Genomic DNA, 18,110 nt, shown 5'->3' with positions numbered 1-18,110 from the left:
CTCCCCAAAGGTCCCCCACCCTACAGCCCACTACCCCAGTCTACACCCCTAGGACACAGCCAGCTCCTCACCCCTTTCAGGTGACTCGCTGCCTGGAAGTAGATGAGATAAGCCTTCCTGGGCTCAAGCGGTGGGTTCCAAAAGCCACGATAGGTCTGGTTGTCACCCACAGTAAAGGGCATGGCCTCAAGCAGGCTGCTGGCAGCCAACTCAGCCCCGAAGTAGTGCACCAGGCCACGAGCCAGTGCGGTCTCAAAGGTCAGAGGTACCGAGAAGCAGTCCTGACCTCCTGGCTCCCGTCGCAAGCGCCGTGGCCGCTCTTCCTCCACAACCACCTGGTATACACTGGACAGAGAGGAGATGGGACAAGTGACCACAGAGAGCCTTCAGCTAGTGAAGGTCAGGGGTCTTAGCTCTGCCTCTTTCTAACCCAGCAAGTTACAGAAGCTCCCAGGACTCAGTTTCCTCCTCTGTAAGATGGGAGTGAACCAGGGTGTAGCTAGAAAGGGACACTTAGCAAGTGAGTGTCCATTGTTATTGCTGCCACCAACTGTAGCCTTGCTCAGTGGGACTAAACCCTAAGGCCACTGGATCTTATTAATAAGCCTTCTTGTGTGTGACACACAACCTAGAACATGGAAACACCCAGGCTCTTTCCGCTAAAGGATGGCTAGGGTAGGACCACATTTACTACGCGCAGGTGAGAGGCCCTGCACTGGTACTGAAGGATCTGGGCCTCCTGGAATCAACCGTCCCCAGCAGGAAAGAGACGCTCACAAAACAAACAAGAATATGCTGGTGCGACCATCTAGAGCCCTCTCAACCCTCAGGCAGCCCTCTGTCTGCAAACTGAAGCCCGCTGTGCCCCGCAGGGCCCTCCTGCCCTGACTGTGTCTCTACTCCTGACCACTGGGGTTCTGTCTATTTTAGCGCCTCGAGGAAGGGACTTTGGCTGTGGGCTCCTCCAGTCCACTGTGGAACTGAGCCAGAACAAACATGTGGGGTCTGATATGCTTAACTCTTTCCCGTCAGCCTCCATCACAGCTCAGCTTGGGACACCCCGCCGGCCAGACTCTGCTCTGGGAAGTAGGAATGCCTCTGCCTTCCCTCCAGTTTCCAGCGCAGGGAATCCGTTCACTGCCTGTCACAAAACTGCTGCAAACGCCAGCCCAGATGCTTCTCAAGCACCACCACCCCCAAACTAGGAGTCAAGCCTTCCCCAGCTCCAAATGCTCCCAGGAGGTTCACATTAGCCTCAAACTGAAATGGTGTCTGCGGAAATGGAGTCTCAGAGAGATGAGGATCACCCTGCCCACCATGTCCCATCTCCATATTCCCACCTAGCTTGACCAAGTCCTGCCTGTCACTGCCACACAAAAACGTGGAGGCTTCCTCAAAGAACATAACACCCATAGGGGCCTGAGAGTCTACGGGGGCCAAAGCAGGCAGTGGTAGTAAATATCAGGGAGACCCAGCAAGTGAGGAAGAGAAGGTAAAGGGCCAGGTGAGAAGGTGGAGGACTAGCTAGGACATGTGAGCAACCCAACCACCTTCATGGGACAGCTCCCAGTCCCCACTAAAGGGGGAGACCTGAATGGCAGGCAGAGAGGCTCTGTACCTTCCAAAAGTCACTCCCACCCTCACTTCTCCATGCCAAACACACCACAAAGGCTACCTGAGATGACCCCGCTCATGCACACTCCCATCTTTACTCCAGCACACGCACACGCGCGCGCGCACACACACACACACACACACACACCCCAGAGGTTTTGCAGGTTAAGACAGCTAACATAGCTGGTAACTTGACTGAATTGGGAAACACCTAGGAGATTGGAAAAGCACACTCTGGGCATGTGTGCAAAGATATGTCCAGAGAGGGTCACCTAAGAGTGGAAGACCTGTCATGATTGTGGGGGTACCACCCCATGGACTGAGGGTACAGGTGGAATAATGGGGAGAGCCAGGTGGAACTCAGCTATTCTCTCTCTGTCTGTCTCTCTGTCTCTCTCTCTGCCTCACAGTTGCCCTGAGATAAATCGTCACTCCCACCCCCCACATGTTCTCGCCATCCCGGTCTTCTAAGTGCATAGGGCCAAGAGGCCGTGGACCTCTAAAACCATAAGCCAAACTGAGTCTTTCCTCCCTTCACTGGCTTTGCTAGCGAGTTTAATCACATGCTCTGCACAGGTTTCCTTGAAGTTAAAATGACTGTGCACATGAAGTCCTAGGGCACTGTCAGGCTGACCGTGAGTCATACCTGCACGAACACCTGCATGCTCTCAAACACAGGCAAGTTCCTATGGACTCCCCGCATGTGCCTCTCACCCATCCTCACGTCTCCAAACACGTTACGAAGGCAACCGTGAGAAGACCCCACTCACTCCTCATCTGTACTCTAGCGCGCACACACACACATACACACACACACACACACACACACACACACGCACGCACGCACGCACGCAGAGAGCAGAGGCAGCCATGGCAACATCAACAATCCTAGAGCCCTCTGTGGGGGAGCAGAAAAGCTGTGTGCTAGACCATCCCCATGGGGATGGCCTTAACTGGCTGGTTCCCTAGTCTTCTATAGAGATACCCATCCCTGTGTGTGCAGGAACAGAACTAGCTAGAGTTTTACTTCTCCTGAGTGCCTAATGAACCACCCTGGGGAGGCCTAGTTCCTTCTCCAAACTGGACACTGTCCAGGAAACCCATGACAGTTACCAGCAGAGACCTGTGGTCTTGGCCCACTGCCCAGAATCATGGTGTACCCTCCTCAACTCGGAGCCCAGGCAGGAAATAGAGCCACCAGAGAGTTGGCCAGATCAGAGGAGAGGGCTGTTGTCCACCCTCTCTCCAGAGGCTTTCCCACCTGATGGGTGCTCCGCGGCCCTGGGCCGGCCTCAGCAGCACTGTGATGGTGTTCTCCGACTCGCCCAGGGGTGACGGCATGTCAGCATAATCAAAGCTGGGAGCTGAGAAGAGACAGCAACACAAGCATGGCATCTGGCCACTGGCCAGGGAGGCCAGACCTCTAACCCCCTTACCATCATGTTCCCCTGATCTAAGCTTCCATGCCTCCCCATCTTAGGTGCTGACCTCTGACCTCAACCTTCTGATTCTACCCACCATAGTCTCCTGACCCCTCTGATTTAGTCCCGACTCCTGACTTGAAGCCTTTAAAAGGTTCATTTATCTCAACAGGGTCCTCTGTGCCCACACCAGACTGCTCCACCCTTCAATATCCTTGGAACCTGGGACGTTAGGCCCCCTCCCAAGGAAGCTCACCTGAGATGTTGGTGGTAATCTCAGTGAGAGCCGCCTGGCCAAAGCCCTTGCTGGTACGGGCACGCACAGAGAACAGGTAGGTGGTGCCGGGGTGCAGGTTGGAGAAGACGTGGTAAGTCTCATTGCGGAGTTTGGAGATGGTGCGCCGCGGGCCAGGCACATTCACGGCTGGGTCCGAGGACTCAATGCTTTGGTAGCTGATCTGGGGGCAGAAGGAGCAGGTAGGTGGAACAGGTCAGGGATGGGCGTCACTATCCCAGGAATCCCACCCACCAACCTTTATGTTCCATGGAAACTAGAGGTGCACTAGGCTGCCCCACACTCTACTCGGAACTCACAGAGCACAGACTCTGACCATCATGGAAGTAGCTTGAAGGCCTGCCTCTATCCTCCCACCCGTCTCCCTCTCTGTCACAGCACAGGAAGGAACTTTGACCTCCCACCAGGGCCCCTGTTCACCTCATACTGAGTGATGAGGCCATTGGGCTCCTGGGGCTCCTCCCACTTGAGAAAGATCATGTCCTCCAGGGGAGTGAAGGTTAGGGACTCAGCCGCAATCCCACCAGGCACTGCGAGGGAAGGACGGAGGAGAGGAAAGTGGGCTTTGGTTCCAAACACCAGAGTTCATGCGTCAGCCTCGCCTCTTCCTAGCTGTTCTGCCTGGGCCAGTCAGCCTCCCTGAGCCTCAGTTTCTGCATCTATGAAATGGACACGACGCAGCCCCCTCTCACTGGAAGTAAATAATGTGAAGTATGCAAAGTTCAAAGTTCACATGGCCCAATCCATAAGGGCCTATGTATTCCTTCCACTTTCAGGGCCAAGCAGGTTCCATTCAGGCTCATGAGATACAGTTATTTACCAGAGAAAGGATATCAGTTGCCATAAGGGGTCTGGATCATGGGTGGAGAGGGTTCCCTGTCTAAAAAGATCTTAATTACATAAACAGTCTCAATGAGATTGGAGAAGATTAACAAACTGATAACTACATCACACACACATGCTATAAAAAAATCCCCACATGGGCACTGCGAGGTATGGTCCATTTGTTTGGGCTGTGTGGTACAATCTAAACAAGCACAGCAGGGCACAGCTTCTACTGGGAAAACACTTTGATAAACGTTTCTGAGGAAGTGGAGGTCATCGGGAGGGACAGTGGAGGAAGGGTAAGAACCAGTGAGAGCTGGGCTGAAGAGCCAGTTTGGGTGAAACTCATGAGGTCCTGAGTCTAGATCCCCAATATACACAAGAATGCCAGGTTTCTGGTGTGCATTCATGATCTAGCACTGGGGGTGTGCACTGTGACCCAGCACTGGCGGTGTGCATTGTAACCAGCACTGGGGGCTACGGGGAAGAGACAGGTGGGTTGCTTGGGACTCACTGGCCAGCCAGCCAAGCAGAAACAAGGAGATCCAGGCTCAGTGACACCTTCTCTCAAAAAATAAGATAGAAAGCAATAAAGAAAAACATCAACCTCTGGTCTACACACCTACACACACATACACACACACACGCCTACACACATACACAAATAATAATAACAATGAAAGCTAAACATTCAGTTAAAACAAAAATTTCCCAAGATCATTCTCCACCTATCCAAACAGAAAATAAAAAAGTATAATCAATAATTCCAAGAGTCAGTAAGATCACAGAACCACCAACTCTCATTCACTGCTAGTGGAGTAGAAATTGGCACAATCACCACCAATGAGAAACTGTCTGTCTAAATCTACTAAAGATGAACACATGCCCTTGCAACCTAGTCATTCTCTCCTACACACACCCACACGACACATGAATATCTACCAAAAATAATCTACACAGACTTTCTTCAAAGCATTGTTCAAAGTAACCAAATCGGAATCTGCCCAGATACTCACCGACAGTTAACAGAAAGTAAATATGGTGGACTCATTCTAGAATGAACCGCACAGCGGTGAGAACGCATTCGCTAGGACCATGCCTGCCACGATCCGGTCTCCAGAGAGCACAAACTTCACAGAAATAAGCGGGCACAAGGCAAGCATCTATTGTATGATTCTGCTTACACATAGCCCAGAACCAAGCAAAAATTAATACACAGTGTTATTGGGAGAGGTAATGGCTACCCTTGGGAGGAGGTGAAAACGGGAGCATCAGCGGCCTCCTGGGGCGCTGGGATGTGATCTCTTCATTTGTGAGTGAGTTCGCTGAAGTGTCCAGTCTACGGGAATTTATTGGACTGACCACTTAGGATCAGCACCCTGGACAGAATGAGGTGGCCTGACCATAATCCTGGGGACCAAATGACATGCAGAGATCATGAGAATGGAGAAGTGTGGTGTTTAGCTACAGACTGTGCAAAATCTTGGGGCAGTTCCAGACATTGCTTGCTCCTACCCTGAGAAATCTTCAGTGTGGCCTACGCACATGCTTGAGGTGAGTGGTGTCCAGGGAAAACCAATGAGGTAAGATGAATTTTATATGGGCTACACACACCACACACACACACACACACACACACACACACCACACAGACCACACACACACACACACACACACACATTCTAAATGCTTAGAAATTAAGCAAAGTGGCCAGGCAGTGGTGTGCACACCTTTAACCCCAACACTCAGGAGGTAGAGGCAAGTGGATCTCTGTTGAGTTCAAGACGAGCCTGATCTACAGAGTAAGTTCTAGGACAGCCAGAGCTACAGTCTTGTGGGGGGAAAAAGGAAGGAAGGAAGGAAGGAAGGAAGGAAGGAAGGAAGGAAGGAAGGAAGAGGAAGGAAGGAAGGAAGGAAGGAAGGAAGGAAAGAAGGAAGGAAAAGGAAGGAAGGAAGGAAGGAAGGAAGGAAGGAAGAAAGGAAGGAAAGAAGGAAGGAAGGAAGGAAGGAAAAAATTAAGCTAAGTAATTCTAAATAACTTTTGAGTTAAAGAGGAAATTATTACAGCAATTAAAAAATATTTTAAACTGAATGGTAATGAAAACAACATAGTAAGACTCACAGGTGGGCTGAGGACAGAGCTCAGGGCTGCACACCTGCCTATCCTGTGCAAGTCTGAGGGAAAGCCCCAGCACTGAACAACAACAGACACTAAGGGATGCAGCTAGAGTCGAGCACAAAGAAAAGCGCATGGTTTTAATGCATGCATTAGAAATTAGCATGGTGGCACATAGCCAAAATGCCAGCCCTGAGGAGGCTGAAGCAAGGGGATTACAAGTTAAGGCCAGGCTCTGTTACATAGCAAGACTATATCAGAAAAGGGGAGAAGGGGTGGAGTAAAGGCTCAAAAAGCTAAAACCGGGACTGGAGAGACGGCTCGGGTGGTCGACTGCTTGCTATGCAAACAGAAGGACCTAAGCTTGGATCCCCAGTGTCCATGCAAAAGCCAGACATGAGAACACACATGTGTAAGCCCAGTGTTTGTGCCAGGGCAGGAACAGAGACGCGTGGGAACCTGGAGCCTGTTGACCTGCCAATCTGCCTGCTGGTGAGGTCCCGGTTCAGTGGGAGGCCGTCTCAGAGAACAAGGCGGAAAGTGTCCGAATGCACCCAAATCTATGTCACCAGTGAAAACTGTTATTAAAAACCTTGCCATGAGGAACATTCCTGATCCGAATTCACCACTGAATTCTTCGAAGTCCTTAAGGAAGAAATTACACTAACCTAACAACCCACAGTCTCCCCAAGAATGAGTAACGGCCACCACTGCCTTGCTGGAGTTCCCTACGTGAGTCTGAGCAGAGGCCCCGCGTATGGGAGGCGTTCTGGGCTCCAGGAATCCAGCCTGCACACTTACCATCTTCGTCTGTCTGGAAGGTGACCTCCTTGCCCTCCTTGCGGCCCTCAGGGTTCGTGAGGATCAAACGCACGTGGACGTTCCTGAATGGCAGCAGATTCTTGATGGTGTAGCGGCTGACACCCCGCTCCATCTTCACACACTCCCGGATGGTCTGGTTGTGGCTGCCACCCAGCGTGTAGTGATAGCAGAGGGACACAGCATAGGTGTGGCAACGCGTCACGTTGTAGCCCAGGGGCTCCCACTGCAGGGTCAGCTGGCGAGCCTGGATCTCAGCAAAAGCCAGGCCTTTGGGGGCCCTCGTGGGCTCTGGAGACATAGAAAGCAGGGGGCAGGTTGAAGAGATGGGGAGGAAGAGAGCATCAATCAATGGCCAGAAGCCATTCCTCCTCTGCCTCTTGGAACTCTGAGCACCCTCAGAACTGAACAGGCTCTAATACTGTGTGCTCTAGAGTAAGGGAGTAAGGTGAGATACAGCCGAATCCTGGTCTACCACCCGCAGCCGGTGATCATTGCCTGAGTGAGTCCACCTCTCTCAGCCTGAGTTTCCTGAACTGCAAAAGGAAAAGACCTGGATTTGGATCCCCAGCACCTACACAGGGGCAAGGCTCCCTCAGAGGATTGCTAGGCTACCCTGAGACGGGTAAGGTAAAACCCATGACACAGGCATGACAAAGGCTAACACACCGTAACCCGTTAGAAGCATTAACTACCGGCCCAGTGAGATGGCTCAATGGGTAGAGACACTTGGCTGAGCCCAATGACCTGGATTTAATTTCTGAGACCCATGTGATAGAAGAAAGGAACTCCCTGGCGTTGTCTTTAACCTCCATGTCCACTGTGTGGTCTGTGCGTGCACACACTATAAATAAAAAGTAAATATAAAACAAGAACCATTAGCTCTTGCCAGCGTAGTGGCACATGCCTATAATCTCAGCACTCAGGAGGTCAGTCTGGGCTACACAGTGAGATCCTGTCTCAAAATAGAACTGTGTGCTATATAATTAGCACAATTTACCCCCTAGTTCAAGAACACTCTGAATAACACCTGGCCACTCAGAATCAACCTGTTGCTATACTTTCTTCATTTACTAATTCTAAACTCAATGCAGAACCATTTATATCAATATATATAAAATTACATATTATGTACAAACCAGAATGATGGGCGCTATGACAGCTAAACAACACTAGGACAGAGAATGTTCGGAAAGCAGAAACAGAAATCCACGTCGTTATGGCTGAGGTAGGGCTCTACAGCTAAGGTGCAAATTCAATGGTGAGTTCCCTGACTGCCAAAGACACAAGGAAAACACAATCTGTTGTGCAATGATAACACTGGCGGTTAAATTTTTTGAAAGTGTCCAACATCTTTCTGGAGGCTAGAGAATGTTTTATCTCATTTAATCTTGGTTGAAACCCAGCGAGACAGGGGCTGTCATTAACCTTGTCATACAAATGAAAAAGCAGAGAAATAGAGGTTAGGTGAGGAGTCCAAAGTCACACAACCAAAGGTGAAGCTAGAATCTAAACCCAGTCAGAACACATGCTCTTAGCTGCTGCTGCCCTGGTCCCCAGGAGGAATTCACTTTCACAAACAATAGTCACACTCATGCCTTGGAGAGACACTGCTGCTCCAACAGTAGGGAGAGGCCAGCCGTGCTACAGTCTTTTAACGACTCCATTAGCCTAAAATATGTCCCCATTTTGTAAACAGAAAAACTGAGGCCTGGAGAGATAGCTCAATGTTTTCTTTGCAAGGGTGAGGAACCTGAGTTCAATCCCCAGAGTCCACATGAAAATGGCTGTGGCAATGTGGGTTTGTAATCCCAACATCTAGGAGGCAGAAGCAGACAGGTCCCTGGAACTCAATGGTCAGTCAGCTGAGCTTATCTGGTAAGCTCTAGGCCGGTGCAAGATCCTGTCTCAAAACCACACAATGGGCCTAATGACCTGAGTATGGTCCCTGGGACACAGGCCTCCACATACGACCTATGGTACACACACACACACACACACACACACACACCCTCCAGAGAGAGGGTTCAGCCCACATTTCTGTGTCTGCCTTAACAAGTCTATGATCTTAATCAAGCCTCCAAGAGGGAGTCAAGACACTTCCAAGAGTTCTTGATGATGTGGGATGCCCCTCTGTATGCTGTGAATGTTTTATTCTCATTGGTTAATAAAGAAGCTGCTTTGGCCTATGGCAGGGCAGAATATAGCAAGGTGGGAAAACTTAAACTAAATGCAGGGAGACAGAAGGCAGTCAGGCAGATGCCATTTAACTGCCAAAGAAGAAAGACACCAGAACCTTTCCAGTAAGGCACAGCCTCGTGGCAATACACAGATTAATAGAAATGAGTTAAGATGTAAGAGCTAGCTAGAAATATGCCTGAGCCATTATTGGTCAAACAGTGTTGTAATTAATAGAGTTTTGTGTGATTATTCGGGTCTGGGTGGCCAGAAAATGAAAAAGCAGTCTCTGCTTATACCTGTATCCCTCACACACGATTCTGGGACATGGATTCCATGCCTCAAAGGTTCTGGGAGCACCTTCCTACAAAGGGTCCCGTCCTCTTTGTTGGGGGCTAAGAAAACACTTAGCCCCTTCATCGTCCGAGAAAAATTTACTCAGCAGCCCCTTATAATTATTACCTGGAAACATCAGTTCTCACTCTCCAACACAGGACCGTAGGAGTGACAATGGTCAACCTAGCACTGAGCACAGCAAGTTCCTGTTCCCACCCAGCTTCTGGTTCCTTCCTAGCCTGGGCAAGAGGGAAGTCTTCCTGTATGGAGCCCTCAGAAAGAGATTTCTGGTTTCATACTAACAAGGTCTATCTCTTGACCCTCTCCCTTCTCCCCAAAAGCAAAACACACCCAAGTCCCATCCCACATGGGCATCAAACTAGGCTGCTGGCCCAGTTGCCATACATGGGACTTCTCACCATTCTGGCCCACAGAGAAGCCCACAGGTGTTCCTGTGCGTTTAGTTTGACCCACTATTCTTGTGTGCATGGGGCAGAACACTGTGTGTGTTCACTTGCCACCTTGCTCAGAAGTCTGATTCGGTCTCTGTCTCCTGGCTCTGGCCTGTCCCGTGTGCACTGAGCCAGCATGGCTACAGCAGCCAGTAGACCACCACTTTCTCTTCTCTACAGAGAGTGGGTCTCAGACCAGCTCTGCCCGCACACCGTCCTGTGCCTGGAAGGCCAGCCCATCTTCCTTCCTATTCTTCAGACTCTTGCTTTCTTGCCCTCCTTCAAGATTTGGACAAGGGCAGGGCTGGTTTATGATATTCTGGCTAGAAGGAAGCTTCAGATTCAGTGAACAAGATTGCAGGGGTCCCACTGCCAACAGCAGCAGAAGCCTGGCTCCTCATGAGCATTCTTCCCACGGAAGACTCCAGGCTCAGGAGTCTCAGACCCTCCCAGTCTCTAAGAGCTAGAAATTCAGATTTCTTTTTAATATGAAATCTCCAGGTTTCTAAACACTAGCAACCCACTCAGGCTACTCAAAAGCACCTCTTAGAACTCAAGACAGAGCCTCGGCCATGAAGGGTAAACGCCAGTGTGGGTGGGTATCTCCCTCTCCACCTTCACAAGCTGAGGGGCCCTGAATGGAAGGCTCACTTCCCTCTTCTCTTCTGTCCCAAACACATCTGGGACCCAAACACCATGTTGACTAAGATTGACATGCTGGTTGAAGGGTGCGAACCCAGAGTCTCTCTGCTTCCAAAAGCCATCTGCCACCAAGGCGCTTCTTACAGCCACCAATGCACAATGGCAAGGCAGAGTTCAGGGACCAAGAAACCCTATCCAGGTGAACCCCACAAGCCACTCAGAGACAAGAGGACAGTAGGCATGGGAAAAAGCCAGAGGGCACATGTAACATTATTAAATTAACCCAGAATGACTTGATTTAAATTTTTTTTAAAGATTTATTTATGCCAGGCGGCAGTGGCGCACGCCTTTAATCCCAGCACTCGGGAGGCAGAGGCAGGCAGATCTCTGTGAGTTCGAGACCAGCCTGGTCTACAAGAGCTAGTTCCAGGACAGGCTCCAAAGCTACAGAGAAACCCTGTCTCGAAAAACAAAAAAAAAAAAAAAAAAAAAACAAAACAAAAAAAAAAAAAAGATTGATTTATTTATTACGTACACAGTGTTCAGCCTCCATGTATGTCTGCAGGCCAGAAGAGGGCGCCAGGTCTCATTACAGATGGCTGTGAGCCACCATGTGGGTTGCTGGGAATTGAACTCAGGACCTCCAGAAGAGCAGTCAGTGCTCTTAACCTCTGAGCCATCTCTCCAGCCCTAACTTGATTTTAATAATGCCAATGAATGCCTCTGCCTCATGGAAGGAGTTTTAGGATTGGGTCAAGTACATCCAAGTTCACATCCCGCATCCACTCTTCGCTAGTTCTGCAACTCCTGGAAAGAAAGTTGCTGAACCCTTCCGAATGACTGATGTCGACGGAGGAAACAATGCCTACTTTAAAACTGTGAATTATGCCAGCATTGGGTGGGTAGGGGTCAGATGATGCAGAGTTCTAGGTCGTCATCAACTACCGAGCTAGTTCAAGGCCAGCCTGAGGTAGAGGCGGTAGATGAGACAAACAAGAAACAACAAAACCACGTCCTTTAAAGACCAAATATAAGCCGGGCACTTGCCTGTGATCCCGGCACTTAGGGGGCAGAAGCGAGAGGATGGAGACTTCAAGGTTATCCTCAGCTACACAGCGGGCTGTAGGAGACCATGCCTCAAAACAACAAAAAAGGGAAACATAACATCACAGGGGACATGGGAAACCAGAGTACCCAGCCAGTAGGAATCAATAAAGGCACGTGTGCACCAAAATGAGACTTCTGTAACATAAATTAGTGAAGGCATGCCGCAGAGCAGGAACGTATCAGAGCCCTTCCTCCAATCACTCCTGACCGTGTGCGCTAAGGAATACGACTCAAGAGAATAAAAAGAACTGCAAGCATTTAACTTTTTTTTTTTTTTTGATGTAGCATTATAATAATAAGAATGTAGAAACGAACAGCCCAGAAATCCGGGGTAGACGTTGGCAGGCAATACCATAATTATAAACACGGACCGGCATCGAGCAAATTATAAACACGGACCGGCATCGAGCAAACGAAGCAGAATCCTGAGAGGCAGCCCCAGCCAATGACAAGGATGTGAAAATGTACACTGAAGACATGGGCAGAGACTGGAACAAGACAGAAAAATTAAGGCAGCTGTTGAGCTAGGATGGAGTGATTCAGAGGGCTTGGGGGTTTTGTTTCTTGGTTTGTTTTTTTTTTTAAGCCTTTTACTGGTGCAATATTATTGTTTTTACAGTAATAATAGAGTGGAGGGAATTGTGGGCCTAGAGAGCCCAACAACACAGCTGCCCAAGAGCAAAACAACCCCAGGCCAGGCTCTAGGGCGGGTGATATCAACAAAGAGGAGCCTGTGATTAAGAGGGGCAGGAGAAGGTTTTTGTTTGGAGTCTACCCACCTGGCCCTGGCCCTGGCCCTGGCCCTGGCCCTGGCCCATCCCCACCCTGGCTAGCCTCTAGAAAAATGTGTATCTGTAGCTGACACTAGCTGGTACTCGGCCTGAGGCAGGGGCCTTGACAGCTGCTGCTGCCCTCAGTACCCATTAGAAATCAAGACCTGTCAGCTGAGGTGATTAGCAACCTGACAGGTTCTAGGACCACCTGGGACTACCAGTCTCTGGGCCTGCCTGTAGCTGAGGTGGGAAGGACCACCTTAACCTGGATGGTACTATCCCATGAGCTGGATCCCAGGCTGAAGAAAAGAGAAGCAAGGGAACCAGCATTCGGATTCTGTTCTCCCTGACTGTGCCTGCAATGTGACCAGCTGCTTCAAGCTCCTGTGGTCTTCACTTCCTGGTGGACTGTACCCTCAGACCGTGAGCCAAAGTAAACCCATCTACAAATTGTTCGTCTTAGGGTATCTATCATAGCAACAAGAATGTAACTGAGAACCCAGCTCCGCCTCTGGCTCTTCTGTGACTCAGTGCAGACTTGGTCAAGTGACTGAATCTCTAAGCCTTAGTTTACTTACCTGTAAAATGGGGATGATCCAAAGTTACAACTGATAGAGCCGGACAGTGATGGCGCACGCCTTTAATCCCAAGCACTCGGGAGGCAGAGACAGGCAAATCTCAGTGAGTTTGAGGTCAGCCTGGTCTACAGAGAGAGTTCCAAAATAGGCTCCAAAGCTATCAAGAAACCCTGCCTTGAAAAACCAAAATGGAAAATGAAAAAAAAAAGTTATGAGGAATTGAGTCAGGCAATAGCACCTAGCCATAAAGAATGGCTTAACCGCAGCCTGACTGTTCGGGTCCACCTGCAGAAACTACATGCACGGGTTTCAAAAACAACCTGCTCTGCCCAGTCAAACCAAAAATAGTTGCAATTTCCTGGTAGCTACCCCCCCCCCCTGTGTGTGTGTGTGTGTACACATACTTGCATCTTCTGCCTCCACACAACCCCACACCACACACCTTTTTGGTTTTTTTTTTTTTTTTTTTTTTTTTGGGGGGGGGGGTTCAAGACAGGGTTTCTCTGTAGCTTTGGAGCCTGTCCTGGAACTAGCTCTTGTAGACCAGGCTGGCCTCAAACTCACAGAGATCCACCTACCTCTGCCTCCCAAGTGCTAGGATTAAAGGCATGCGCCACAACCCCTTTTATGGTTTTTTGAGACACGATTTCTCTGTGTAGCCCTGACTGTCCTGGAACTCGCTCTGTAGACCAGACTAGCCTCGAATTTACAGAGATTCACCTACCTCTGCATCCGGAGTGCTGGAATTTAAAGGCGTATATGCCACCACCGCCCGGCTATGAAGTCATCTTTTTATGGAGTTGGCAGCGTGCACTTTATTGACTGAGCCATTTCCTCAGCCCCACAACCTGGGTTCTTTTTTTTTTTTTTAAATATTTATTTATTTATTATGTATACAGTATTCTGTCTGTGTGTATGCCTACAGGCCAGAAGAGGGCACCAGACCCCATTACAGGTGGTTGTGAGCCACCATGTGGTTGCTGGGAATTGAACTCAGGACCTTTGGAAGAGCAGGCAATGCTCTTATCCTCTGAGCCATCTCTCTAGCCCACAACCTGGGTTCTTGACCCACTGTCTGATTACAGGCAAGTCCCTGCCCCCGTCTGGGTCTCAGTGTCCCTATCTGCACACTCGGGAGAGTGCAGTAGAGATTTTCTATGTGCCTCGAGCTCTGATTTATTCTAAGTGGTAAATCAAAAATGCCTTTGGAACATGAAGAACACCATAACGATGACAGCTGTCACTTACGGAGTTGCCAGTCACTGTACTTCACACGTGTGCCGTGCGCTCCCTACAATCGCCCAGATTAACCCAAACTGCGACAGGACCCCAAGGATCAGCTTCACATGTCCAGTTCCTCATTTCCATCCCCCAAAACCTAAAGAGGGCTTTCAACCTCGCCACTATTGGACTCGATAATTACTTGTTATTGGACATTGCCCGTGCACTGCAAGGAGTTTAGCTGTCCCTGGTCTCTAGCTCTTAACGCCAGTAGCACCCAGCAGCAGCAGCCAGTTTGACAGCAATAGGTCTCCAGACACCAGCAAATGTCCCCTGGGAGAGAAAATCCGCCCTGTTGAGAACACTAACATGAGAGATGTGACCCTGCCACGTGGCTTTAAATACCACCAACACCATCTCTGAAAGGACAACTTTCAGATCCATGCCAGCAGCCTGCACCCGTCCCTCCATATCTTGCTCATACATCCAGCTGCCTGGTGGAGATCGCCACCGGCACATTTAATGGCATCTCAAAGTCACTGTGTCTGACTCACAGCTCCTGATCAATGGCACCCCCCAGGTCAGCACACCACACACACACACATACCCACCGCCAACTCTGCTGCGGTGCAGTAAGTGACAGCTCCATCCGTCCAGTTGCTCAAGCAAAACACCTTGGAGCATCCTGGGGTCTATTTCTTTCTTCCCCATCCCACAGCAGATCTATCAGCAGATGTTATTGACTTCAGAACCAAAGGGAACGAGCAACTTGTCATCAGTGCCATTATCGTCACTTCCCCTTGGCTTCCGGCTACCATCTCTGGCTGCAATGGCTGCGAGAGCCTCCCCACAGAGCCCCTTCAGGAACCTTTGCCCTCTGTCATAGTCTGGCTCTGTGTTGCTGTGATGAACACCAAGACCAAAAGCAGCTGGGGAAGAAAACGTTTATTTAGCTTACTCTTCCACATCGCCATCCATCATCCAGGGAAGCCGGTGCAGGGGTGCTCGCTCTCTCATGACTTGCTCAGCCTGCTTTCTTATAAAACCTAAGATCACCTGCCTAAAGGGGGCGCCACCCACAGTGGGCTGAGCCTTCCCATATCAATCATTAAGCAAGAAGATGCCCCACAGCCAAGGTCACCGGACAATCTGCTACAGGCATTTCTTCCTCTTCCTAGGTGATTTGTGTCCGGTTGACAAAAACTAGCCAGCATCCCCTCCTCTTCAATTCTCCACGAAATATCTAGAGTAGACCTTCTGAACCCCAGCTGCCCATGCTCGCTCCTGCTCTCCACGCCCTGCCATCACTCCCTCGCCCACTGGCCTCTGAACCTTACACTCCGAACTCTACTTAGACAATCCTCCCGCAGGTCTCCTCGGTGGTCCCGCCTCCAGGCCTTTGCGCTCAACAGTCTGACTGGACCGTCCCTTTCCTAGCTGTTCCCTACAGCACACCACCTAGCTCCCCCTCACCTCCCGCATGACTCTGCTCAAATGCCACCATCTCAGTAAGACAGTCCTTCAGCGTTTTTTATAAGTAACAACTCTCCGCCCCTCCCCACCCCCCGCCCTGATTTATTCTCTCCTCACACACTATCGCCATCTGACAGACTATATATTCCACTTGTTTACTTATTTATCATCTGCCTCCTTCTGGTAGGACAGGGGCTCCCTGCAGAGTCTTAGGAGGACTCAAATGCTGATGGCCTCCGTCTGGGGTGCAGCCGCGTATCCTTAGCAACTGTGGCTTTACCTGGCACATAACAGACACTCAATGAACACCCATTGCCTGAATGTTCGTATTACCCCATATGGTAGAGATCAGTGTTGCTTCCATTTATAACGAAGACTGACGCTCTCAATGGGTATATCGCCCGACCCAGACCCCAGGGACACCGACCCACCACCCAAGCATCTCTCTCCTAAAGTCTGGTATTAAACTACATTTTAGGTAGCCCACAAATCAGCTCTTAATAGCACTTAAGACTATGAACTGCAGGTTGTCAAGATGGCTCAGTAGGTAAAAAAAACGCTTGCCGTCAAGCCTGAGGACCTGAGTTCAATCCCCAGGACACACATGGTGGAAAGAGAGAACAGACTCGAATAGGCTGTCCTCCAGCCTCTACATGCACACTGCAGCAAATGCATGCCCACACATACAAACACTAAGTAAATAAATTTCATATATATATATATATATAATTTAACACCAACTGCAAAAACTATTTAACTCTTAACCTTAACCTCACACATTATCCAAAATATACCACGAATGTTGTAGTAGTTTGAAAGAAAATGGCTCCCAAAAGAAGTGGCACTATTAAAAGGTGTGGCTTTGTTGGAGTGGGTGTGACCTTGTTGGAGGAAGTGTGTCACCGTGGAGGTGGGTTTTGAGGTCTCTTATATGCTCAAGTCACCCAATGTCACAGTCCACTTCCTGTGGCCTTCTGATCAAGACGCAGCTAGCACCATGTCTGCCTGCACATCACCGTGTCCACCATGATGATAATGAACTGAACCTCTGAGAATGTAAGCCACCCCTGATTAAATATTTTTCCTTTATAAGAGTTTTCGTGGTCATAGTGTCTCTCCACAGCAATAGAGAAACCAGGACTAAGACAGATGTAAAGATGAAACTGTTAAACCTTTAGAGAAAAAAAAACCCATAAATAAAAGAAAGAAATAGAAAAAGATCTCTGGGAGCCAGAGCTAGGCAAGGAACTCTTATGATCCAATTCAAAAGCACTGGGCAATTTTAGAAACAAATTCTGAAAATTCATCAAAATCTAAAATGTTGACTCTCAATCCATACAAAGGCAATGGGGAGAGAAGATCCCTGCTGGGAGAAAGACCTGCAGATTATACATCCATTGATACATCCATAATGTGTTCTAGATAGATCTAGTATCTAGACTGCATAAAGAATTCTCAAGCCTCAACAGAGAAAAAGAGTAATTCTCTTAAGAAATGAGCGACGATAGGAACAGGCAATTCAGTGAAGAACACAGGCAGGAGAAGTCATGTGTGGAAAGGTATTCAGCAACACTAGACACTAGAGAAATGCAAATTAAGACCATGAAAGGGAGGGAGAAGGCTGGGGAGGGCTCAGCTGCTGAAAACAATTGCCGCACTAGTAGAGGTTGTGAGGTTCCATCCCCGTGATTCACAACCCTGTAACTGCACCTCCCGGGAGAAAAAACCAACACCCTCTTCTGGCCTCCTGCACACATAAGTGCACAGACACAGATACACACACACACACACACACACACACACCAGATAAAATAAACATTTTAAAACTTATATGCAATATTGTTCATGATGGCCAAAAAGCATAATCGACCCAAGTGTCTGTCCACTGGTGAAAGGACAAATGAGACAGGAGTCGCACATCGCGACCGAAAGGAATGCAGTAACGACAACCCGCTGCAGCGCAAATGAGGCCAAATGAAGACGCCGCCTGCAAAAGACCGCAAACAATCATACATGCTTCTATAATGTAAAATTTCTACAAAGAGCAAATCAAGAGAGAGGAAAAGTGGATTCATGCTTGCTTAGAGCTTTAGGATTAGGGTGGTCTGGGTGACTGTCAGACGGTGTTAAGGGTCCCCTTTAGCGGGATGACATGTTCCAAAATCAATCATATGAGTAGTTGTTCAACTCCAGCCAGCTTGCCAAGCCCAGAAGTCAATCTTTACTGTAAAATTAAACCATAGTTGTACAAAACCTAACT

The 18,110-nt window shown here is 49.2% G+C and overlaps 1 protein-coding gene across 2 annotated transcripts in view; it reads right to left on the bottom strand.

The window, feature by feature from the left end:
* Ptpru (protein tyrosine phosphatase receptor type U) overlaps window positions 1–18,110 on the bottom strand; it is a 70,897-nt gene that overhangs the window by 31,728 nt on the left and 21,059 nt on the right. For both annotated transcript variants that reach the window (XM_038332689.2, XM_038332690.2), the window contains exons 8-12: window positions 7,073–7,381; window positions 3,751–3,860; window positions 3,292–3,493; window positions 2,876–2,978; window positions 72–345 (exon numbers count right to left, since the gene is read on the bottom strand). In XM_038332689.2, the coding sequence (XP_038188617.1) occupies window positions 72–345; window positions 2,876–2,978; window positions 3,292–3,493; window positions 3,751–3,860; window positions 7,073–7,381 (998 nt within the window). The remainder of the gene's footprint in view (window positions 1–71; window positions 346–2,875; window positions 2,979–3,291; window positions 3,494–3,750; window positions 3,861–7,072; window positions 7,382–18,110) is intronic.

This window comes from Arvicola amphibius, chromosome 6, assembly GCF_903992535.2.
Source record: "Arvicola amphibius chromosome 6, mArvAmp1.2, whole genome shotgun sequence".
Lineage (NCBI taxonomy): Eukaryota > Metazoa > Chordata > Mammalia > Rodentia > Cricetidae > Arvicola > Arvicola amphibius.
Note: the sequence above shows the minus strand (reverse complement) of the source record. Positions and strands in the feature narration are given on the sequence as shown.